This window comes from Perissodus microlepis, chromosome 15 (genome assembly GCF_051167445.1).
Source record: "Perissodus microlepis isolate ML-2025 ecotype Zambia chromosome 15, ASM5116744v1, whole genome shotgun sequence".
Classification (NCBI taxonomy): Eukaryota; Metazoa; Chordata; class Actinopteri; order Cichliformes; family Cichlidae; genus Perissodus; species Perissodus microlepis.
In genome coordinates, this window is record NC_140475.1 from 8806461 (window position 1) to 8832860 (window position 26400).

Sequence of the window (26400 nt, forward strand, 5' to 3'; positions counted from 1 at the left end):
ATACTGGTTGGGAAGAAATATAGATAAACTAATCATCTAATCTCCATCTGATCAAAGGTGAAATATGGTTATAAGAGATGGACATGGTCAGCAACAATACTTAGATAGGTATTTAAACAATGGCGAGCTGTTGCTAGGGGCTCCAAACTGTGCCAAGAAAATATCCCCGATACCATTACACCACCAGCAGCAGCATAAACCACTGATACAAGGCAGGATAGATCCATGCTTTTATGTGGTTCTGACCCTATCATCTGAATGTTGCAGCAGAAGTTGAGATTCCTCACACCAGACGATCTTCTGTTGTCCAATTTTGGTGAGTCAGTGTGAATTGTTGCTCAGTTTTCTATTTTTCACTGACAGTAGTGGCTCCCTGTGTGGTCTTCTGCTGCTGGAGCCCATCTACATCAAAGTTCATCATGTCCGATCAAAGATGCTCTTCTGCATATGCTGGTTGTAATTAGTGGTTATTCGAGTTACTGTTGCATTCCTATCAGCTCGAAGCAGTCTGGTCATTCTCCTCTGATGTCTGATATCAACAAGGCATTTTCCCCCAAAGAAACATTGCTCGGTGGATATTTTCTCTTTGCGCATTCTCAGTAAATGCCACAGATGGTTGTGTTGGAAAATTCCAGTACATCAGCCCGTCTGGCAACAGCAACCATGCCATTTTCAAAGTCATTTAAATCACATTTCCTTGCTGCCATTTGATTGGCTGATAGCATTTTTGCGTAAATAAGTAGTTGAACACTTGTAGCTGATGAAGTGCTTGGTGAGTTTATGTCTACAGTTAAAGTCTATAAACACTGCACCCCCTGGTATCTTGACACTTATCTGTGCTACTCTTAGCATATAACGTGGCAGAGTACAAACACTGCTGCTGCAAAATAAATAGGAGTAGTGGTAAAAGATGACTGCTACATAATAAATAAAAAACCCCACACATAATCGTTGAAGTTCAGAGTTTATTTTAAGCATCATGACCAAATGAACCGACAGCTGTCACTGAACATACCACTAAAAATCAACGTGAAAATTAGTGGAATGTATCAAGACGGTACAACGTTCATAAAAGCAATGCTAAAGGAAAAAAACACAAAACGGCACATTAGAAAAATTTGGCACCTACACATACACTAACATCAAGGACCTTGCAGCTTTGTGTACTTCATATCGACAGGAACAGAGAAAATATAAATGAATCGCTGCGACCGTGTCTCCCTACAGTGAAAGCAACCGAACAGAAGAATCACACCAGTGAAAGAACAAGACAATTATACTGAGAACATTTTTCTTTGCAGTTCTGGCTAAAAGTGACAGTAAAGCTGTTGATAGGTTGGCACTGATTTACAGTTAGCGTCTTTAAAATCTGCTGGCATGAAATAAGTCAAGTTGACAGCAAAAAAATAAAAAAATTAAAATTAATAATAATGGAATAACACACCTTATAAAAGTGGGATATGTTCACTCTTTAAAATTTTGTTCACTCCAGCAATTATGATCACATTAGCCGCTTCATCAAAGCACCTTTTACCAAATCCTCTGAGATGACTGGAACAACTTACGAACAAATTACAATGAACTGAAGCCCCGCGACGCCATCGCTTCCCCCAAAAAAGAACAACACAAATCAAAATCAGATGCAAAAATTTGTAAACAATTTCCATTTGAACTAAAACATTATGTAAACATGATAAATGTTGGTCCATTTAAACTTTATTCCATACAGCTTAGATTACATTAGATCTGATTACAATAAGCTAGATGATAAAGATATTAGTAAATGTTCAGAATACTTAATTGCATGTACATAATATAAAAAGTGACTTTTTAAAAATGTTTATTTTGTGCAAAATGCTTTAGTAAACTATAATTTGGCATTTATGAGAAACCTTTAAAAAAATTGTTAAAAAAAAATCTGATGGATTTACTGAGCCCCCCAGGGTAAGAGTCTACGCACGTTTATAAATTCATGCTCAAACATTCATCTCCACCGGTTATACTGTGCAAAAACGATGGGTTCAGCAAGTGCAAGCAGCTCAACCAAATCAACCATCCATTAAATTCTGCAAGATTCTAGTTAACATCTCTTTAGTTTCAACCCATGTGAGAAGGTGACCCCAGAAACTATATATTAAAAAAAAAAAAGCAAGTTAAGGCCTCGAACTACATCTGAATACAAGTGACTCTAATGTCTAATATAAAATGAACCCCTGCTGATGATCTCTGTTAACTTGGCACACATGTAGCATGACGCACAAGAGGACCACTGACATCAGAGGAAGCATTTTGGTATATAGCAAAGCCGAACATTGATCGTCACGCAGCTAAGCAGTTGCTCTAAATATTCTACATTTTGAGTTAAAGAGAACATTCTCAGAAATATGCCTGGTCACTTCCAGAACAATTGCGTCCAGTTCTGCTGTATCTTCACTAGTGCCGGGTCTAACCAAACAGTTGGCTCTCTGGTTGGAAACGGACACGCAGCCAGTCAGGGAAGAATCCAGGATCTTCGAATAACATACGTTAATGACGTGATAAGTTCAATAAGAGAGCTGGATGATATGATGATTGTAACTAAAATGCAAATCAAGATTACCCTTCAGAGTCTAAATCATGAAAGGTCACCGTCAAAGATTAAATGAGAGCTTAAGGCAGCAAATTCTCCGGAAAGTAGCTACAATATTGCAGAATCGGACGCCTGCATGGACCACTCGGCTCGGCTCAGCTCAGCTTGTAATCTTTGTCGTTAACAGTGGAATGAGTAGGGGAGGAAGGGGAATTGTGGGTTACAGGTCATCGTCCCCGATTCCCTCGAAAGCATAGTTGCTGATGTTGTTTGCCAAGTTGGAGGCGCTGACCCCTCTGAGAGACACCGAGGTCAGCTTGGTCTATATGGAATAATCAATATAAGTATAATTAATGCTTAGCTGATGCTAATTTATTGGAATATTTATTAGCTAGTCAGTAAAAACGACAAAGAAGGTACTCACTGAGAGTTTGACAATTTGTTCACGGTTTGAATCAGGGGAGTCCTGCAGCATGGAAGAAAAAAAAAAGTCAAGAAAAAAAAGCTACAGCTGAGAATAAAAAACTTGGCATGCTATCCCGTTTCTCACCAGTAGAGGGGAAGATTTCACAGCTTGCTGACTGTCAGACCGGTGGATGGAGCCATTGTGTCGTTTCCTCAGCATCTGAAATGTGACAGAAGACGTCAAAAGAAATAGAATAAATGTCAAAGCTATAAATGAACGACTTATACATTTACAAACACTGTGATATGTATGGAAAACAAAATGATGGCATAATGTTGTTAAATGCAGTCAACACAAACCTTTTTTATGCTGCCACCGGACTTCTTTACCATTAATTCATCCACCATAGACTGGAGGCAGATACTCATCATGATAGCCTGCAATCACATCCACACAGAAACCAGTCAGACATAAAGCAGCAAGCCTGTATAGTTTGAAAAAGAACAAAACGCACTAAAAATGGCTGACCACATAATGAGCTGCAAGCAACTTACAGTTACACCTCCTTAAAATCTCAGCTAAACTATGAAAAAACAAAACAACACGGCTGTTTTCAGCCTTGAGCCGCAGCATTTTTGAGGTAATCCAATGAGCACTAAAGAGGATTATGTACAGTACCTTAAGAAACTAAAAAAAATCTAAATATACAAAGGGAAAAATTATCTTTAATGAAAAAAAAAGATCTAGTTTATCTATATAAAAGTGAAACTATCCATCATCCTCCTACCTGGTCGCTGGTGATGGTGACCCACTGGAGGCGGTCCTTGCTCATCAGGTACTCAAAGGAGAGCTCGAGTTTGATTTCAAATTGACCCGAGCTGCAGGGATTGGTTGTACCGTTGGCAATTGGAACTTGCTGCAGTGACAAAAAACAAAGACAAAAAAAAGTCACCTTCTGTTATCATCGACCACTTCTGATTTGCTTATTCTGTTGTGGCCCTTTTCCTTCTTCCACTTTCAATTTGTTGTACTGTGTTTACATTTGAGAATGACAAAGAAACCGATTTCAACATTTTTTCAACCAGCATCAAACTTTCAATATTAAGCCGATAAGCTCCGTCGCTGGAGGTCCATGTAAGCAGCTAAATCTCATTTTCTACCCTGCATGTCTTCTCCTTAAGCTGCTATTCTTGAACTCCTGCATCACAAATGACAGGCAGGCTAAAAGATAACATGAAAGAAATATTTGTGATGGGTGTGTTACGCTCCCTAGAAATAAGCCCTCATTCCTCGTTTAAGCAGTGTCTGCCCTTCACTGCGTCACAAACCATTTCCTCTCTGGGTCAGAATGTAGCTGTAGTGGAAATGCAAGACAAACAACGGTCTGACACAGATACACAAACACATGCACATGCTAAGTGTCTATTGTGGGTTCTTCCGAATGTAATTTGGCTACGACGGATGGGGGGGGTCTTGCAGAGCTACAACAAATGAGATGTTTTGAATATTTGGCTGCTAAGGAAAGGACTCATTAAATGACTCTGACCTCTGAGAATGAGCTCAGGAATTAATCACCCTGCCTGGCAGTGTGGGGGCTCAGTCTGTAACACACAAGCTAGGATGCATTGCAATTTTAGATGTGATGCCACGTGTCCACATCATTAACTTTTAGAGAATTGTAAAAGCTTCTTTGATACACATAATGACTGTAATGCTCAAACACAAACGCAGCACAAAAGTGAACTTTTTTGCCCATCTCCATTCAAATGACATATTTAAATGTTCCATCTTTCAAATGGCAGCAGAAATTGTGCGGGTAGAGCCTCAAGTAATGCTTTTCTCAGTAGTAAAATAGACTGTTCTGCTACGATTGGGTGCAAACACAAAAAATGCATATTTCAGCTGTTTCATGCACAATACTGGTTAATGAGATGCTTTACATTCCCAAAACAAGCCGTTTTCTAGATGGCTTAAGAGCTGAAGTTTCAAATAAGGTAAAAAAAAAAAAAAATCCAATTAATGAGTTAAATTTAGCCCATTTGAAATTGTAACTTTTTAAAAGGGGATCAAATGTATTTTGAAAAATGCACAGAAAGAACAAAATCTGTATAGCTGAAACTAAATATCGTTTACTATTTGTGATGCAGCAAAGAAAAGATGGTATAAGACCATCAATCTAATCTGTGCACAAAAATAGCCGAGCGCTGGTGCAATCACAAACATGAGGCTTTCCAACATTCCCAGTCTTTGTTATCTTAACTCCACTGTCTGCAAATATCTACCACAACTACAACTAACTTATGTTTAGAAGTTTAAATCCATTCATCATGTGGATGAATACCATGATAATTGGTACTTTAAATGATTTCCTTTAACTGTTCTTTTTCCATGGTGGAATGATTATGCAGGATACAGCTTTAATAACCTCTCTAATCCACAGAGGGTTAAAAGTTTAGATATAGGCTTAAATATACATGCACTCACTTAAATCTTTCAATATGTGGTGCTGAAGGTCCTACAATGTCCTACAATGAAGGTCCTTTAATGAGTTAAAACTGAATGTACAGTGTCACAGACTGAGAGAGTGCTGACCAAGAAGGAACCTCCTGCTCCAAAATCGATACCTTAAACCTAAACTGGAATCTGTAGCTGCCCACACAAACCAAATGTTTTTGTTTTTTTGCCGAGACAGACGCCCAGTTGAGAGTGACTCAGTCTTCCATCTGTAACATTTGAGGAAATGACAACAAGAGATGGTTTTTGTTCCTTCCCAGCCATCAATGCAACAGATAACACTCATTAAATGCTGGGCATTGGACCAGCAATATGTTTGCCTGATCAATCAATTCCAGTCATATGCTCGAGGGACTCTGGCACCATCTCATGCTGATCAATTGATTTAAGGTCACAGTTGAAACAGAACCTTCATGGATTAACTCGTAAATCTTTGGTGTGTGATGTAGCACCATTACGCTTTCATTAGACTCTCCGCCCAAACACCCCCCCCCCCCACTTTCAATGTGTTTAATTCAGTGTTAGTGGAGCTGTTAGTACTGTCTGATAGCTTTTTTGAGGTTTTTCTGCACTTCAGCACACTTCAGAATAAGATAATGGATAAAATGCATTAAATTTCCAAGTACAAACAACTGTGTGTGAGATACAGCGCTTTAAAAGACAAAGTAGCCAAGAAGCAAAAACACTCAGCTAGTAAATGATTTCACCATCACAACATTTACAAGGAACTCAGATGGCTCAGATGATGCAGAGTTGACATTTAGACTGATTTTGAGTTTTCTGTTAATATAAAAGGTAAAGAAGAGGCTGTACAAGTGGTATGCTTTAACAAAGTTCAACAGACTAATGATAAAAATAGTTTCATTCACTGACTGAAAGAGGAAGCATGGAGGAGGAACAGCTCATGACCAGAAGTACTCCACCTTAATACCATAGCAGCCAGTGGACATGACACACTGATATTACTTTATTACTTACTGAAGGAAGTGGCAGCATTAATTCAAAGGCATGAAAAACAAGCAGAAGACCAGGCTGAGACAGCAATAAGTGGTTGCTGTGATTGCCTGAAGAGACTGCATCATGTCTGAGGGTAAAAAGACTAAAAGCAAAAACTGGCTTGAAATTATACAAAAAACCCTACTGAGATAAAACTGAAGCGTGCATGTACTATCTGGTGTTTTACTTTGAATTCAGCGTATTAAAGAAAAGCGCGAGAAATAAAACTTGACATTTACACTTTTTTCTACACATGTAACTGTTTACAGAGGTGTGGAAGTACTTCCCCTCAATGCATGAATCTGCTTTTTCCAATAGACAATTTGCAGTTCAAATACTGTTTTAGGTGTTAATCGATACAAAAGATCAATTCAGCACTATCCTTGTGTGGGCTGTGTGTTTGGGTAATTGGACTGATGACGATGGATGGTGTGGAGGTAAGCATTTTTAGCTAGCTGTTAATGCTAAAAAACTAACTATGGTTTGTTTCTGGTGCAATGCCAATAGGTCACTTTAGAAACAGGAGGGCCTTCATCTTGATAAAATAAAGGTACACTTAAACTCTCATGCATTCACGCTTCCACTTACAGAAGATGTGATTCGCCAGCACCTCATGCGAGTAACTTTGAAGCTCCCCTCTTTCATCTGTTCATTGGGCAGCTTGACATGGAAGTTGAGCTCATTGTTTCCGGCGCTGACGATGACTTGGCAGCCCTTCTCGGGGAAGTCAGTGACACAAGGGTCAAACTTAATATAGCCATAATATTTGAGGGTCTGGCCTAGATGGATGAACTGAGGGGAAAAAAAACAACCAAACAATTTTTAGACGTCATTTTTCTTAGGCTTACCTAAGAAAATTACAGAAAATTCTGAAATTCTCTCCTGGGATGTGTTTAAAAATTCATATTATGGGGCAAACTAGGTTAACTGCATAACATGGAATTCACTAGAGGGAGTATTCTCTGTGGTCTACAGATTTGTCCTAGCACAAGGACATTTCTGACAATTCAAATGGCAGAAACATCAAAAAGAGGCACCCTTGCTTACTTCTTTCTTAGAGCCTTTCTCCTGCAACGATTTGAGCTGCCTGTGCTGGTCTTTGTTGACGAGTATCCAGCCTCGCTCAATGTCAGATACTGTCTGGTGAAGCAACAAACAGGAAGTTTATTTTTCTACACAGATAAATACAATAATTCAGGTCAATGAGTTTCCTTTGCTAGGAGAAACAACACTAAAAACGCCATGTTAACAGTGCAGCTCAACAAAATATACACAAAAGCACAAGCTCGTTGGCACTATACTGCTTCGCAGAGGCAACGCTCAGAGGTTACAGATTCTTATCAAACTTGCCGCCCCGAAAATGCTTAATAAAACCAGACAATTGTTATTACAGCAGAGGGAAGTTACTATAATAGGAAGGACATCTCTTCTAAAAGAGGGACGCAGAGAGGATTCAAGGTGTTGCAATGTTAAAACAAGCTGACACCAATATTTCGATAATGGATGTTCCCAGGGGATGAACAAAATCATTTGGTAACCAAAAGATGAAGCAGCTGCTGATTCAGTTTTCTTGGTGAGAGGCTGGCACCAAGCAAGCTCAATAAAATACAACAGATGCAATCTGGAAACAAATACAATCAAGTCTAATTTAAATTTTCTGCTTGGGTGCACATCTCAGCGGGAGTTTAATTTAAAACGGTGTCTGGTTTACCTAAGTGATGAAGCCTCTTACCTGGGCATAAAGCAAATTCAGGCCAACTCTGTTTTCCATTACATCACTATCATATGCCATGTCCCAGTAGCTGAAGAGACAAAAAAAAAATAAGACAGTGTCAAATAAAGCAGAATTAACACAGCCTGATTGTCAACTTTGAGTGATTTGAAGAGAGCTAAGGGGGGTAACTGCAGTCATGTGAAAAGCTTTGGCAGCAATAACCTGAAGTAATCATGTATGACTCTGGCATCATTGTGAAGGAATTTTGGCCTACTCTTCCTAACAACACTGCTTCAGTTCAATAGTTTATTCACCGCTATTAGCCTCCTGCAACAGCAATCCAATAAGCTTCAGTTCTGGACTTTGACTGGGCCATTGCAACATCTTGATTTTGTTGTAAATGTACTGCTGTGCTTGGGATTTTTGTCTTGTTGCGTTCGCCAATTTCAGCCGAGCTTTAGCTGTCAGACAGATGGCCCCACACTCTAGAATACTTTGGTGTAGAGAGTCTGAGATGTAGCTCTTGGTTTTTGGGGGTTTTTTTTGCAGTTTTTCTGACCATGAACAATCTGACCTCAGGGTGAATTTTGCTGGGATGTACACTCCTGGGAAGATTAGGGCATTGTGTTAACACACCTGAATGCTCCAGACCAGTCAACTGCCAAAATATCTGCTTTTAAATAGTTGGTCTTTTCTAACATGCATGTACATGCAGCAGAAAGGAGTCAGCTGCATTCTTAATACTGATAATGCTACTATTTGTTTCAGATCAGACTGATACCATAAACTAAACGTGCAAGGAGCAGGACAGAGAACAAAAGACTGCTAGCCATCAATTCACTGTCTACTATAAGCCCTATTCACATCACATGGACTTTGTACCATGGAGCAAGCAATGCAATGCAATACAATGCATTAACCCATTAACAAACCTATTTCTATGGACTATGTATTTATCAATACAAGGCAATGGAGACGTCTCTCAAAAACTGTCTGGTGTACAGTCAAACTCCATCCATGAAATGAGCTCAGTCAGTGAGTAAGGCATGCAAACATTCACCTTGAGAATTATTTGCAGCTGAGTTTGAAAGGATGTGAGTGAAATGGTATAATTTCCACACAGCACTGTGGCAATATTAGAAGTACTGCTTGTACGTTTGTGCAAAGAGATGTGTGGGAGCCCGAGGCCAGCTTGAGAATCAGAACATGATGTTGAAAAAGAAATTCAAAAAATTCTATCTGACTGAGACAGACGAATCAGATCTGGGTCTATGTTTTAAAAAACACCCAGAACAACAGTATACAATTTAGATGTATCACTTCCTCACTGCTGGTTGTGAAATGTCTTAAGCAAACACTTTCTTTACACCACAACTGAGGCATTTTTCCTGCCCCAGTTACATTTTGTATTTTCGTTTGTTCTTAAATAAAATCCTCCTTGTGCTCATGTTTCCCAACAGTTTAGCGCAAAGGTGTGAAATTTAACATGTAGGCGCTTGGCTGGGGTGCTATTAGGAGCAGTTGAATAGAGCAGTTGTTTGAGGAAATGTTAAGCTACTTGGCCACATCCGCAATTCAAAAACGACCAGTAAAATGTAGGGCGGTGAAAGGGAGCAAGAGAGTATGGGTGGTGGAATCAGAGCACTGTGTTTGGTTCAGAGTCCTTTTATTTTGTCTCATCAGATGTAATGGAAAGTGCACTTAAAGACCCTGTTGAGAGAAATAGTTTTGCTTGTTGGACTGGTTCAAACCACCTCCTGGATCTTCTTTACCGCATACAAAGACTGAAAATACCATAAAGCTACAATCTTACTAGTATATAAACTATATTGTACCGCTCACTAACCTTGACTGTTTTTCATAATCCTGTTTTCATTTTGTGGATGCTTTGAATAAAGCTTGGCAATAGAGAACTGCATCACACATTTTAGGTTTTCAGTGGTTTTCCTCCCTACATTCTCCCTCTTCGTCTGGATCTCATACACTGGGAGTCTGTTTTTTCTCCACCGCCACTTGTTAGTTCTACGTTTATTCTTCCCCTCACTCTTCTACACTCCACAGCGAAACTAGGTCAGCAGGACTGAGACTTTCCTTAAGGCAGAAAGAAAGTAAACATCCTGTGTACCTCCAGAGTCCACAGGAGGCAGAATAATGAAGGAAAAGAAAAAGGAGGAAGCAGATAAAAGTTATCTTGACAAAAAGAGGACAAATCAGCGGACTGGACTGTAGGCTTGAAACTGAATGAGCAGTTAGTATCTTCTCGTTTATTTAGCTGTTTCTCTCAAATAGAACAACATTAAGACTAATTCGATCACTTTTTTCCCCCGTTTTTGTGACACATGCAATTCCTGGTGCACTGTTCTCCACACCAACAGCTCAGACTCAGTGGGTTTTTCTGTTAATTGAAAAGTAATACAGATGTCTGCAGCAAAAAACACTGTTGATGCATTTCTTGTGCTGACATTTAGTTTCCTCTGATGTTTATTGAACCCTGACCCAGTCAAATAAATTATAAACCCAAAAAAACCCCAAAACAAAACACTGATGCAGCACAACAGTCTGTTGGAAATGCGACTTTCGTGAGGTGAGAAGTTCAATTATATAAAATGTTTGAATCTATTTGTTTATTTTCAGGCTAAGTTTTGTGTAAATAAAAAAGTGAAAGCTGGTGATCGATGAACCCTGAGAACAAGTTTAAATCTCAGAGTAAATGATTTATCAGAACTCTGGTTATCCTGTTAATTGGTAACGAAGATGTTAGAAATTGCAACAGGCATTCTGCACCATGGGTAAAAGAATGGAAAGAAATCTATAGCAAGATAAAATATAATATAAATTTGTTTGCAGTTATTTTGTCCTTTAATGTTTTGGTTTAGTTCTGGTTCAAAGATTAACTTGTTGGATCAGTGCAACTGATTGTTGTAGACGCTGTAGCTGTAAGGAATACCTACTGCACAGACAAACTGCAAAGTGGTGAAATTTAAGTAGATGTAGAATTCATTGTCATTTCATTACATTTTCTGGCCCAAACGCACTTACTGTCAGGTCATGATCATCATTCTCCCTGACAACAAAAAAGGTAACTTTTCTAGCAGCCCATCTTTAACCTTCTCTTTTGACATGTCTACACCAAGAGCTTTACCACAGATAAAGAAAACAAGATGTGATCAGATTCATACTCATAATGTGAACAAGAGGAGGTACATACCTTTTCCGTAAGACTATGTGAAATTCTGAGCTCCGCGAGCTGGTAATGGATACATAGGGCAGCTCAAATTCTTGCAACTTCCGCACAACTGAAAGAGGAAAAAAAGCAGAATTTGTCATAAATGTAGCTCAGGTACCAAAGACATGGATAACAATGTCTACAACGGGGAAGACACCATCTGTGCAGGCCCCAGCAGGATAAAACTTGTGGCAAAATGTGTGTGTGTGTGTGTGTGTGTGTGTGACAATACTTTTTTAAAAGGGCTCTTGTGTACATGCACCCAGAATCTGCAGCTGTTTTATTGCAGTCAGTTCCCTAAGGAGAGTGAAGCAGACTGAAGGTCGTTGCTGCTGCTACTTTGTTTTCACCCATCAATAAATGTGCTCAGTGCACACACACAAATACACACAAATCAGATGACTAAAGAGCCCTTTAGTTTACCATTAGGTTTACAAAAGTGTATTCTGTCTTTTTTATGGGCAGAGGGGCTGTGTACTGAAAACAGAAACACAAAGTGGTTACTTTGATGTTGAAAATTATCTGGCATAAAGAGAAACAAACTCAATACTTAACATGTAATGGGACATTTTTAAGCAAAATGAATCATCTCCGGAAAGCTAAAAATGCCACAAAAAGCAAATGAGAGCAGCACTAATTCAAACCACATCCTGGCTCTTCTCAACATGTCCGTAATATTTTACATTATATCCTGACTAACACACCGACCTCAGGGAAATTACTGCCTGAATTTTTCTCATTATCCTGTTATGTCAATCATCCCACCATCAGTTCTGCTTGATCAATGACCTGCTGCGTAGTTAGCCATATTTAGCACATGCCTCTTCTTTTTCATATCACTCAGCCTCAGATTTAAATGATGAACAACACGTCTGCAAAATCTACAGACCTCTCTGAGTTCATCTGGGTTCACTTCCAGCCTGGTATCAATGGTCTGTGAGGCGAGCATGTGGCAGGTGGAAACCATGAGAATCTCAGACTGTGGAGAGGTTTGACCTAAAAGGGCCTCTGTCACTGGGGTATATATGAATGTGAATGCTAATACTTTGCAACGATGTGCGTCAAGTGAAACAGAGCCACATGAGATGTGGCCATTTGGTCTTTTGAGGGGGTCCTGTAAGTAACATTGACAACAAAAAGACAATGGACAAACCACATGCTAACAGCTACAAAGTCTTCACAAAATGTACATGGGCAAAAAAAATATTTTGCCCTGACTTGAAACAGTATCATTGTGTATTTCCATTTACAGCGTACTGTTTTTAAAAAACACATTTATAATGTGCTGGAAGTCAACACTCCTCTTGCAGTCTGGAAAAACAATAACTTTACTAATCAGACGCCTGTAAATGTGGTACCACTCTGGAACTGTTGGTAAACCACAACATGCATTTCAGCCGAGAACACTGCAAAGAGGATGTTGTGCGCACTCACACTCCAGCACTACAAAATGTTTTGCATGCACCAGCCAGCAAACAGCTGACTCTCACTGGGAGTCAGAACACCCCCCAAAAAATTAATTATACATTCTAGTTAGAGACTTAGAAATACAGCAGAATTTGGATTCAAGATAAACCCTCTAGAGGCGATACACACCTTTTCTTTTTTCCTCAACTAAACTGAAGTATTTCTCAGAACAGAGAGACAAACACACTCAGCCGTATTCTTGTTGCCAGAATAAAATTTCCTGCGGTTCCACAGGAATCTACTCTCTAGCAATTCTTAATGAAAGTTTAAGTGTTTACACCAAAATCCTACTTTCATTTATTTCTGTGTGATTTGTGTCTTCTGAGAATCGTCTCTTTTGGTTACTGAGAAATGAATTCCAGCTAGAACATAAATAATCAGCAGTAATAAATGATGGCTCTTTTTTATGGATCTTGTTAGCTGGAGAGATAATCCTTAAAACATTTGCTGGCAAACTACACTTTCAGCTCAAATGGATTTTTGCTACAATTTACTTTACTTTACAATTCTTATCAGGGAACATTTCTGCAGCTTATGTAGCACGCAAAAGAAAACTTTCCAACAATAACAGAAACGGGAGGATCCTGCACAAGTTCAAGTTGCTTTTATGGCTCTGTTTTTATGATTTTGAACTTACATGATAAACTTCCATCCACACCTTCACGAACCAGGAAAAGACTGAAGTAACCAACAAGGTCATCTGGGAGGTCAAGCTTTGTCGCAACAGCCTGCAGAAACAATAACATTTAATTTCAGCGACATTCAATCAATCGTTTCATCAGAGCTTTATTTTTCAGAAGGTTAAAAAAAATGAGCAGATTACTACACTAAAAAACCAAAGAGCTAAAAACAATAGAAAAAAAATAGATTTCCATTAAAAATAAATAAATAGTACACTTATGTTGGCAATTTGCTATAGCTTATTCGGATGATTAATAGCAGCTGGGACAAAGCCATTTCTGTAATGCTTTGAGACTGCAAACCTGAAATTACTAAGGGGTGGGAGTCATTGTTTGCTGATTGCTTAATGGTCATCTTCTGCAACTGTTTGATATAAATAGTTTAACTAGGTTAAACTGCAATTTGCCAATCAGCTTCTCTTGACTAGTTTGACTGCATCAGTTTGTTCCTGTTCTTCAAAGACAGGTTACCGTATCATGACACCAAGGAAAGAAGATTAAACTGACTCAATAAAAGATCTATAAAATAGATAAAACTGCTCACATTCCACAGTTTGACCTTTAATGTTTTTGGCATCAGGTGTGATGGAATTTTTGCTGAACTCCACAAAGCAGTTTAGTATTGCTGACATATTTACTGAAATACAAGAGCTTCCTTGAAAAGGACACCTGGATGGGAGCATATGTTGTTCTATAACCCGTTTATACCTTTCAGCATTAATGGTGCTTTTCCCAATTTGAGAGCTGCCAATTCCAAAGGCACTGATTCACCTCCACGCCATCAAAGATGAATGCTTTTCAACTAACCCTTGATAACAAGCCAGACGGTGTCTCATCTTTAACCCAGAACATCTGTGTTTTCCAAAAAAAGAACTTTAATTTTTTTTTTTTTTCATCTGACCACAGAACAGTTTCCCACTTGGATTCAGTCTATTTTAATTGAGCTTTGGCCCAGAGACAGCAAAGAAATTTCTCCAGATTCTTAAAATCTTTTGATATTATATACTGTAGATGATGAGATATTGAAAGTCTTCACAAAGTAAGGAACATTATTCTAACATTGTTCTGCAATTTGTAGATGTGGTTCTTAGCAGACGGGCAATATTTGAATTGCCCGTCTGCTAAGAAACAATATGCCCCAGTTTAAAAATCAGATTTGTTTTCTGTGCTCTTGTGTGAATAAAATGTGGGTTTATGAGATTTTTTTTATTTACATTTTACACATTTCTGGTTTTGAAGTTGTAATTCTCATAATTTAATGGTAAACAAAGCCAAATGCAAACCACTGGTAGAGTTTTTGAACTGCTGAGACAAAACAAACAAACAAACAAACCAAAATCAAAAAATCTAGCATTTTAGTTAGTAAAATAATTAAGCAATACTACATTGAGGCAGAAACCCTGACTAAAATATACACCAACTGTGTGCTCTGACAGCTGCTGTTCTGATCAGAGGTTAACTGTGGTTAAACTTTCATAAGAGACTCGAACAAGTTTGATTTACAGCCAAGATCGACAAAGTGCACGCCACTGAGGCATCACCATGTTTACTGGGATGAGTTAGAGTGTGTACTTTAGTGTGTGTTTATGGTGAATAAAGAGTACAGGTGAAGTGCATATACTGAATGGTTTGGACATCACCATGTCTCGCACAGATTATTAAAAAAAATAATTAAACAACAACAACAAAACAAGTCACATATAATAAAGCTGTTTGATAATAACACTGTATATTTGTTTCACTGGCACATTGTAATTGCTCTTTTGGGATTATGGCCTGAAAGCTTAAATAGGCCTGTTGGGTATTTTCATCATGCCATCAAGTGTCTTTAGAGTGTGCTTAGATTTGTTTTCTTTCCATCTGTCTTGGTCGTGTTCCAAGTTTTCCTTAGTTTTGATTGAAGTAGGCCAGACTTCATAAAGTGCTTCGTGAAATATTGCTGTACTGAGGAGGTGCTATACAAATAAAAATGGCTTAATTTGACTTATGGTATGTAGTGCCTCAGAGATCACAGGAGATTGTAAAGCAATATTGCTTGCCTGAGGCAAATCCCTGGTGTCTATCAGATCTGTTATGAAGCTCAAATGCCTCTAGGTCAGAGATGGCCATACCGATTTAAATGAAATAAGCAATGGTCCACATTTTAAATAACTGAACTAAAACATGGCCACAGGTTACAATGAAAATATTTATAACTTGCCTAGATGCCTATATAAATATTTAAAATACGCTACATTCTGGTAGTGTCCTGGTATATACGCTACTGCATGGGTCACTGATCAAACACACTGCATTGGAATTGAGTAAAATAGCAGCGCAGACTTATCTAGTTCATCCAATTCCAGCCCTCGGGGCTGAATTTTGTCCATGTGCTCTCCAACCAAACACACAGAACTAATACAAAAGTTGAAACCAAACAGATAAAAGTTTAAGACTTTAGTTTCTTTTAACTATATCAAGATATGGAGCTGACAGCAGTATTCACTTATAGTTTTTTCATGTAAATATTTTTCTGTCTAAGCAAGATTACAACAAACATGGCACTTAAAAAGCACCGTACTGTGCGAGACAGTAAAAACACGTTTACTCTCGCTTTAAACGTCCAGCACTTACATCAAGCACATCTTCCGTCTTATATGATGTGAGAATGTTGACTGTGACCTTCTGGCCATTACAGAGGCAGATGTCTATTGCAACCTCTTCTGTGGGGATCTGCTGAGTCTCCTGTGGAAACAACAGGAAACAAAAGGATTGAATTCAACTTTCTGGGTGAGCTACATGTTTTCATTCCCATCAGTCAACAACAAAAATCACACCAAGCCACACAGATGGAAAAACTCTGTCTGGTTAGAGGGGGAACCCCCCCCCCCCCAAAAAAAAACCCTTTCCATGACAATGGACGACCCTCCACTGTAACATTTTCTCAAACACAAATTTATAATGCACTTCAAACAAAATTTAATCCATTCAATCTGATCACTTTTATCTTTACTGTCAATTTTGACATAAAAGCTTAAAAGATGTTCAAAGTATGTTAAGGTTTAACTCAAATGGAGAAGGAACAAAGGCAATGGCTCACATATGGGAATTATTTAGTGACGCATATAAGAATAGGACGTGTGCAATGAACAGTCCACAATAACGAGTAATTAAATATTTTTAATTATTAAAATCACCTTTAATTATTCACTAACTTTTTGGGGGACTGGACAATACTGATCACACTCATTTTCTTTGTAATTGATTGCTATCTACATACTGTTTGGAAAATATGAAAATATTTACAACAACTTTACTAAAGTGTTGCCTTGTTTTGTCCAAGCAACAGTCAAAAGGAAAAACCCCATAAAGATATTCAAAAGCAGGGAAATGTTTATTGGATATAGTGCTACATACAGTCTTTTGTTTTGGATAACAAACTTGCAAAAAAAGCCACAATTTGACATTACAAAATAATTTTAAAAAAGCACCATTCAACAAAAATGCTTACTTAAAAAGGTAAAAGCAATATCATTATGTAAGAAAAGGCCTCTAACACTAATTAAACCAAGTGTGCATTAAAAAAAAAGAAAAGAAAAACGTATGATAAGATGATTAAATAATCTCATCGTTTATATTAAGGGTGCAATCTTGAACTGGATGACTCCAGCTTCTTCTCTCTCTCGTCTTCCTGGCTAAATCATCTATCATCTTCCCTTTTCCCACAGCATGGGGTCTCTGAGAGCACAGAAGGCACAGATGAAAAGCCTACACTGGGAGGCAAGTCATCTCCTATTCCAGACCTGCTTTCCTCACAGTACGTGAGAGAAGTGACATAAACACTGACTCTAATGTGCTAATCTGAGAGGAGAAGAGGGCGGAAGAAAAAAAAAAACAAAAACAGGAGAATGGGTGCGATGTGGCTGCAGATGGATGAATCTGAATGGATTTGTAGCCTCAGGTAATGCAAGTCACAGACTAAATGATGCAACCTGCTATGAATAAGTTATGAATACACCATCCATTTGAAATGACATAGAATCAGCTTAAACTGAAAACCTGCTTAGATTTTTTTGGTATGGGAAAAGCACGTTTTGAGCTGGATGTCTCTCGCACAGACACACACACACACACAGACACACAGTAACTAAGTTGCTGTATTTAACAAAAGACTTGTTACATGATTCATGTTATCATTTTCCATGTTTCAGCATGCAGGCCAGTCTTGATCTGACACATCTAATCAGAAGCTTACAAGTACAGATGACACAATCCAAGAAAGTGTATGTGTGCTGCTGCGATAGACAAACAGCAAGAACAGCACTACCTCATTTCACCGCAATGTCAAAGTAATTACTAGTGAAGCAGAAATCACTGCCTCAGCATTTTAGTATAAGGTGCATTGCTCCTTTCAGACCTATTGACTGACAACAGCTTGATGTAGGTTAGATATAAAATAACCACCAACCTGTTGGGCCTTCCTTAAGAAACTGTTGAACAACTCGCTGGCTCCAAGCAAGGGATCCTGACGGACTGAAAAAAACAAAACAAAACAAAGGACAGTAAAGCAATAATTGAAAGTAACACAACTACATGAATGCCTAACTGGTGTTGGTATGCAATTTTGGGGGTTACTCATAAACATCAATGTTTTTAGGTGGAGCCACTTCCCATTTCTTAGTTTTCTGCTTTTTGAGCTTGCTATTGTGAAATAGGTCACACCTTCCAAGTTATTTGTAAAGGCAATTTAGCTTAGCGCATAAAAACTTTATGAAGGAAGGGCTGACCTCTGGCAAAGGATCAATGACCTTAACTGCCACTAGCCAGCTCCAACACACCATACTTAGTAAATAAAAGGCCGAATGAACAACTCTCCTTTGCTTTGGCTTCTCATTTATTCCTGACACAGTTTTCAGTGGCAAAGCAGAGCATTTAACATTACATACAATATGACTAAGTGTGAACATGTGTGTGTCATCCTGTATACTAACTTCACAAACTCCATTTGACAAAAAGGGAAATTTTGGAGCCATCTGCATCAGTGCATATTGTGTTTGCATCAGTTTATTTTCCATAACTATGTCAAAAGCCATGATGTAACCTAGTGAACTTGTAGCCAAGAACACCCTGAATGCGTATGCTCCCAGACTATGAGCAAATATGCACTCAAACAATGATCCCTTGTTCTGCTGTAACTTCCAGTGCTTGAAAGGATTAAAACCAACCCTCCATGTTGCTGCCAGTTGCACTTATTTGTGTATGTGTGTACTTGGATAGTTCACCTTTGACCTGTTTACACAACGTGTAATATGCCGAAAACCTCTCGAATTGAAATACTCTGAATGGGTTTACTAACCTGATGCTAAATAAGCTTTTAAAACTCACGAGGTGTTCCACTTGGTTTTACCATGCCAAGATTTTAATTATTCTTCATGGTACAAAAGCCGGGTATTTTTCCTCCAAAAAAACAACCAAAAAAAACAAAAAACAAAAACCTCTCTTTACTAAAAAATTCAAATCAATAAAAAAATTGTTTAAATTACTGACACTTTCAGGTTTGAGATTCTGGGTCTCGATATTTTTATTCATAAGGTGTGTCAACATTTCACTCCCAACTGAGGCTTTGTATCAGTGTCCCTGCTCAGACACTCTATTATTTATTGTATTTATTCTTATTGTATCCTAATTTTTGCCTCATAACTTTTGCACTGTCCACTTCCTGCTGTGACAAAACAAATTTCCCACGTGTGGGACTAATAAAGGTTATCTTATCTTATCTATGCCCAGATTAACAGTTCTTTCACACTTATGTGGCATGAAGAGAACAGTGTATGTTTGGACTCCCTGCAGACACCAAGCAAACTTGTTCTTGTGATTGCTGTGGGGAAAGCTCTCAAGGAAACCGTGTTGGTCCTGCAAATATTCTGTTTTAAAAACACAGACTCGTTATACACACACTACTAAAGAGGTGAATGTGTGCAACTTAAAAAACACTATCTAATTTAAACACTGGTTTAAACAACCACTCTGCATCTGAATGAAGTGAAATACAATACAAGCCATCTGTGAAAAGTCCATTCTGCATGAATAACTTACTAGCTTGCATGTATTTCTCCAGCTGTTCTCTCCTCTGTTCGACCTCAGCAGGGGTCAGTGTGAAGATCTTCTTTGGGGGGAAGGCAGGCACCACATTGCTTCCATATTCTTTCTTTATCTGTTGATGCAAACCACAAGTTGTGAAGCTCGGAGGGAACAAAGTCTTGGAAAAAACAAACCCTCGCTACACCAGTATTTCTCTGGTTTTAAGAGAAAACAGAGTTTGTTCACGCAGTCTGCTAGCTACATTCTTATTTTAACAAAGCCATAATTACTGAAAAGAGATTTAAGTTTGAACTATTAAAAATGATAACTTTGCTACAGAACAGCAGTCTTCTGAATTAAAGAGCTGTGGATTAATTTTTCTAAGAGGTACATTGAGGTTGTTTGAGATGAATCACAGGTTTATTTTAAGCACTGTTTCAACGGCTAGCTGCTGGAGTTTCCGTGCATAACAAACACAGACACACACACACACACACACACACGGACACATCTGGAACGCTGAATGTCTAGTCATTCCAAGTTTACTTTGTCTTCCAGCTTCTTGACTCATTTCTTTCCATTTTCTATCATCTGAGCACTGGTAGCTTGAACCATTGAAGTCTTACACCATTTGGTGTCTGATCTAAAAATCAAACACTTTTATGTGGTTTAATTTTTAACCTGCATATTGCTGCAGGTATGCTATGATGAAGGCAGACCACAGCGAGTGCTAGAGGAAAACAGGCGATTTTCACCTCTGCATATTTCCCTGTGGTATTTTAAGTATGCCAGAGGCAGCAACTGGTTACACATACAAATAAGCTTTCACAGCCACACACACCGAGCACAGGTTGCGGATTCATAAAAGTCTGTCACATCTGAAATACATGTGAGCTCATGCGGAGCATTTTTGGCAGAGCTTGTCCTGTTTTTTACTGTTTTCTTTAAACAGGATTTGAATCTAGCACAGCTTCTGCCGTGTTGCAAATCCTTACAGGAGAGAACACATGAGAAGCACTTAAAAAAATCTAATTTTCTGAGCAATAACTGAGACGAGTGTGTGCACCACAATCAAGTGTGGAGTGTTTTGGGGTCATGAGTATGCCACAGGAAGCCCTTTGGGGTTGATGCTTAAAGATTTGAGTGTGTCTTTCCCACTGCCTGTTGCCAGGCAACAGCAACTGTCAGGATGATAACACAGAGTTGAGGATGGAGATTGTAAAGTTTGGCCCTAGCTCTCTTAGTTTGTAATGTGTATAAGCAAAAGGGGCACTGGGCACTCCTTTAGGGCCATGTTTTATACTGTTGTATACATTTTAGTGCACAAAGCACTTAAAAACACATCTTTACAAGAAATAAAAATACATGTGAAACACTGAATACACTAATTGCCTATTAACAGCTCTGAAATATCAGTCTGGCTGTGTGTAAAGCTCAGCTGAGGCAGAGACAAAACAACTCTCAAGAACAGACAACTCAACACTTTCCCACCACATTTCTTTTTCAGATTAAATTCCTTTTCCCAGCAGGTAAAGTGTAAGAAAGGCCAAGAACATTCTTTCCATGTCACACACCCCCACCCACCTCCCCCATAATACTGTCTATTTACAGCCAATAGCTGGAACTCTTGGAAAAGCGGAAGCCAAAGACTTCAAGGCATCGTAGTCATGATTTAAAGTGACGGGAGGCTGGCGTATCGACCGTATGACACAAATACGAGTAAAAGGTCACCAAGGGTGGATGTGATGGCATTTATGTCAGAGCACCACACATAAAACCGTGCTTTGAAGCACACTGACAGTGTGGTTGGTATATTAACATGGCTGAAACCTTACCTGTTCATGGAGGCCAAGAAGTTGGCTATAGCGTACCCGACAGTGCAGCACACCATTGACATGGATGTTGTAGGCCTGTGGGGACAGACATAAGGACAAAGACTATGTAAAAAAAAAAGCATAAAGCGAGTGCTGAATTTGTTTCTTTAAATTCACACCCAACAGTGATTTGGTGACTTCAGAGGCATTGTGTTTGCATGGAGGAAATAAAACCACAACTGCTGAAAGATGTTGGAAGAACCAGCATTTCCCACCCTGTACCTTTAGCATCAAGTTTCACTACTGATTTCATCTGATCATCCCACTGCAGTGTGCTTCCTCGGCTTTTGTTTTCTTAGACCAAATGAATGAAGTGTGAACTGGATTCAATCATATTCCAGCGACTTCCATCCAAAGAGGAAAACAGAACCTGCTGCACAGTTTTCAATCCAAACCGCTTCGCTTGCCTCATCCAGACATTTAATATAGAGAGAAAGTATTTCATGTGGAATCTTTAACTCCTTCTCTGGAGACACTTTGCTTGTTTTGACAGGAGCTGTCACTGAAAACTCCTCCACAAAACAACCACTTGGAGCTAGCAGACCAAAAATCTGCTTGCCTTCATGTTGAGAGCCAGCCACAGAAAGCAAGGAAGAAATTTTTCATGTCATTAAGTACGATAGTAAACCAAATATACATAAAAATGTAATGCATCAATTACAGAACAACCTACATGGAATAATCTTATTAATATTGTGTTATTTACCCACTATTTATAATTTGAGAATTATTATTTCCTCCTTCATATGCTAAAACCCCCCCCCAAAAAAAACCCAATCAGCTTCAAGCAGGCTGTGCACAGTGATAAGGGAACAACAAGCTCACTGAGAAGACTTCATATTTGGATATCAAGACATAAACTGCTGTAGTGCTTTAATCCTCTTCCCTTTCTATCTCAATTAATTCTTGCAGTCAACATGGCGGGTCATCTGTCCACACAAAAGGAATTTTACAGTCTTCTGACTGCACATGTACATGCTCTTGCTGAACTGCACAAACAATCAAAGGGAAAAAACAAGAATATCACACCAAAAGTTGTTCTTGCAAAAGAGGAAGGCTTGGACAAAAAAAAAAATATGTCTGTGTAGGCAGGATCCTGACAGGAAGGAAGAATGAGTATGCAGAATGTCTTGGCTCTAAAAATGCAAAAGTGCAACAACAACAAAAAATACCAGTTTATACAGGTTTTTTTTGGTGGCTACAAGCAGTTCAACTTGGGGACAGTTCAAGAGGCTGTATATGTTTTCCTACATATTCCCACACTCATCTTTATTTGTGCACCCCAAACTCTTATAAATGTATTAAATAGTGTTACATTTTGATCCTAGTTCCTCATCATGTTTAAAAGCTTTTGATTTCATAATCCAGCTGCTAATCTAAAATTTGTGTCATAATAAAGTTTCTTAAAGGAGTGAGATGCTGTCTGATCCCATTGCTGTAATCAGATCAAAACACTGAATGTTCAGTCCTGAGAAAGACCAGATTTAATATGAGTCGCCCTTATTAGAAACAAAACTGTCAGTGTTTTTACTTTTTTTCATCACTGCCCACTTTAATCCCTAAAACCATGTGTGATCTAATCTTGTGAACCAGTATCTGTGAGAGGATTTCCAAGATACCTGCTACTGTTAGCACATTTTAGGGAACCTCTCTGTGTCTCTAAGTTTATACATCTGGCTCAGTACATGGAGCCAACTGACACAGCTACACTGTTGAGCACAGCTTTCATGGTTTCAAAAAACAAAACAAAAACCAAAGTAATACAGACTTTGATGATGAATGATGAATAATGAACTAGTTTAGAGCTAAGTCTAAACCTGTTCCTCATCCGGAGTAAATGAGTTATCGTCGCTTAATGTAACACCAAAGTCTCTTGTTCTCATATCCACAAACACTAAAAAAATGAGGTTGAAATAAAGGCAGAAGTGTAATAGCGGAAAAAAACAACAACCCAGGAACACTGCCATAAAAAAGAGGCCTTTTTAATTCTAAGAAAGCCCTTTGCAAACGCGGCAAATTCTGTGGCTTACTGGTTCCAAGGTACACAACCCATCTCTCAGTGTTACAATCAAGCAAAGTCCCTTCCTTTCAGCTGGTTATGGGAAGGTCACAGTGACAGTCACAGGACTCCCAGCTGAGAGGTGAAAGGCCTTTGCTTTTCCCACTGAAGTACAGGCTAAAAACGTGCTTGGCTAGGTAGAGATACGTCAGAGAACGACATCAGTGAGGAACGCGTGGAGAACACTGTAAAGAGGGAAATAATTCTGAATTATTCAACATGCCCACTAATTCTCTTGCAAAGCTTTTTATGTTTATTTCCTAATTCTGTGCCTATTCAAATATTATTATACCTATTCCAAGACTTTCTTCCAAATACACAGTCAAAATGGAAAATACTCATTTACAGGTGTTGAGAGCAGCCAGAGTAATGTTACATTAAAATCAGATGATGCAGTGTTTGTGTTTTTAAGTACACACACACACACACATACACACACATACACACACACACACACACACAGGACAAAGGGACCTGACACAAAAACACTTTTAATGAATACTAAAGACACTGTTTTCTATAAAAATCCTGAATTATTAATTATTTGTTGAGGAGAAGCAAACTTGGGAACCGAGAACAGGTTCCAAATGATCTGATCCATCAGAGCTCTGAGCTTTCCAGTTCCATTCATCAATGCTGGCAAGGTTTTCTGACAGTCGCACATTGCTAAACAATGACGTCCCACTCGTGGCAGTGGAGCTCTTGCACATCTGAGTCAGATGCAAACCTTTTTTCTACTCTGTGTTCAGAAGTAATGAAACTGTTGTACTTATGCCATAAACCTGCAAAGGCCTACTGCTAGGAACAAATAAGAAAATGGATCAGGAATGGAAGCACAATTCATAATGACATCTTTAAAATCATTATCCATCTCAACTTGAACCCAAGCAGTTTTCTGGCAACTTGCAATCACCAATAGATCATATTTATCGTCTCTGTCTAAGTAATCAAGCAACACAAGGAAGAAATCTTTTGAGTTGACGCAAACTTTGAGAAATAAACACTACATCTGGCAAACATTAATACAATGTATCCTGACTGTCAGTCACTGGGTTTTTCATAAATAGCAAAGAAAATGGTGCTATTACTGCTGTCCTTGATCAACCTTCACAAAGGCTACCTTCAGAACACAGCAAAGCACAATGGTAATTCATGTTTCAAACAACATTAAACACAATAAGAAACAGAAAGAAGAAAATAAACATAAAGATTATGCTGCAGCTCCCAATGTGCTTTGGAGACTACCATAGTTTAGACTGATATATATAACTGCTAGTTAAGGGATGAAGTTAAAGCAATGCTGGCTGTATTCTCTTTTTCTAAATAACACGGGAGATGGCAACATCATGGTAAGCAAACCTCAAATCTCACTAAGAATTTAGGTGCTGGCTCAAACCTTTAAAACAAAAGAGACTTTGTTGTGGCTGATTTGGGGCTATAAAGAGACTGGGACACATGCAAGTTTGTGCATAAAGCTTTGAGGGTAAATCACAGTGTGTTAAACTTCAGACATGGCATAATGATGCTATATGTTTATACTGTAGAACTAATTTTCTCCGCCAGATGAAGGTAAAATGGCAGAAACTGTGTTGAACACGATAAAAGCCACATTACTTTTCTGTTGATGTCTCAAAGAATCATGCTAAAATAATTTTTGCCCAATTTGCTCAAATTTTAATACAACAAATCGAGTTTTTATTCACCTATGCAAAGCATAAATGGCATGATTACACAGTAATGTTTATAGCTGATGTATAACCCAGCAGTTCCGCCTTCCCAATAATTTGTGCACAGTAAACACTGGACCCGTGCCGCACTGACATTAGCTCGACATGTGGGCAGCTGAAACAAGCATTAACACAGTCTGTGGTTAAAGCGGGTACAACAACAACAACAAAAAAAGAAAGACACAACGTCGTGCTTACCACGTAGGTCGAACCGTTTTCTCCCGAACGAACCTCTGTGTCGGGTATGGAAAAATGCATCTTAGCTCGAAACACAAGCAGCTCCCAGATGATAAGTCCTTTAACGCCACCACAGTCTGCGATGGAGAGGAAGACACCACAGTTTCCCCACAAAGTCCACTGCAGTGACTAACGTCGGTGACTACGGAGGAGGAGGACGAAGAGGAGGAGGAGGCGTCTCTCTCTCGGTTCAGCCACTGGTTTGAGAGTCCGGGGGGATACTGTTGCCGGACTACGGGGCGACTGCTTACGACTTTATTATGTGGACAACAACTCGCGTACCAAGTCGCACTGACGTTAAACTTCTCCCACGTCAGTCTTAAACTTTTCCCTCTGCCGTTCGAGTAGCAGCCATGTTGCAAGTGTAATTACACCTTCACTGTTAGCATTACAATATCCTATTAACTCACTTTAGGCAAGTTGTAAGAAAACCTTTAAAATCACCTATTTGTTAAAAAACAAAAAAACCCCAAAACTCAGTTTCAAGCTGTGCAGTCAATTCAGTTCATTAGCGTAACCAGATGAAGTTGCTGGATAAAAGGTGCAGTTGGTTCTTGCAAGCCCAAGAGCGCCACACAGCCCGTATGGTAAACCTTTCGAAATATGTGAGCGGACAGTTTTACTTGAATGTTTTCTGCTTTCCCGACGTCCTACCTTTGCTGAAAAAAGTTTAAACAGCGACAAGGTACATAGATAGAGCAAATGTGGCAAATATCGCATAAGAAACCAGAGGCTACCCCACCGTCCAGCCACTCTGTGTTCAGCGTACGTATTGGCAGATCAAGGTTTTGGGTCAAACCATCTTATCGTCGGCACACGGGTGTATACTGCAGTTTATGCAATTAAAATAACACAAATTCACCCCCAAGAC

General features: G+C 38.9%; 1 protein-coding gene across 1 annotated transcript; it reads right to left on the bottom strand.

The window, feature by feature from the left end:
* Positions 1-951: 951 nt before the first annotated feature.
* Positions 952-26315, bottom strand: snx17 (sorting nexin 17). The gene is made up of 15 exons (XM_084952260.1): positions 25491-26315; positions 21468-21542; positions 19648-19765; positions 18020-18084; positions 16186-16296; positions 13530-13620; positions 11408-11495; positions 8218-8287; positions 7533-7625; positions 7074-7277; positions 3763-3891; positions 3335-3412; positions 3120-3194; positions 2994-3035; positions 952-2891 (listed from the first exon to the last, which is right to left on the bottom strand). The coding sequence occupies exons 1-15, from the start codon at positions 25548-25550 to the stop codon at positions 2790-2792; spliced, it is 1401 nt and encodes a 466-aa protein (XP_084808386.1). The 5' UTR covers positions 25551-26315; the 3' UTR covers positions 952-2789.
* Between the last annotated feature and the right edge of the window lie 85 nt (positions 26316-26400).

Coding starts and splice junctions, on each gene's coding strand:
- snx17 (XM_084952260.1), bottom strand. CDS start 25,550: ATGCATTTTTCCATACCCGACACAGAGGTTCGTTCGGGAGAAAACGGT. Junction 11,496..13,529: donor TGTGGATGGAAGTTTATCAT/GTAAGTTCAAAA, acceptor TTCCTCTTTCAG/TTGTGCGGAAGTTGCAAGAA. Junction 7,278..7,532: donor AGAAAGGCTCTAAGAAAGAA/GTAAGCAAGGGT, acceptor TTTTCCCCTCAG/TTCATCCATCTAGGCCAGAC.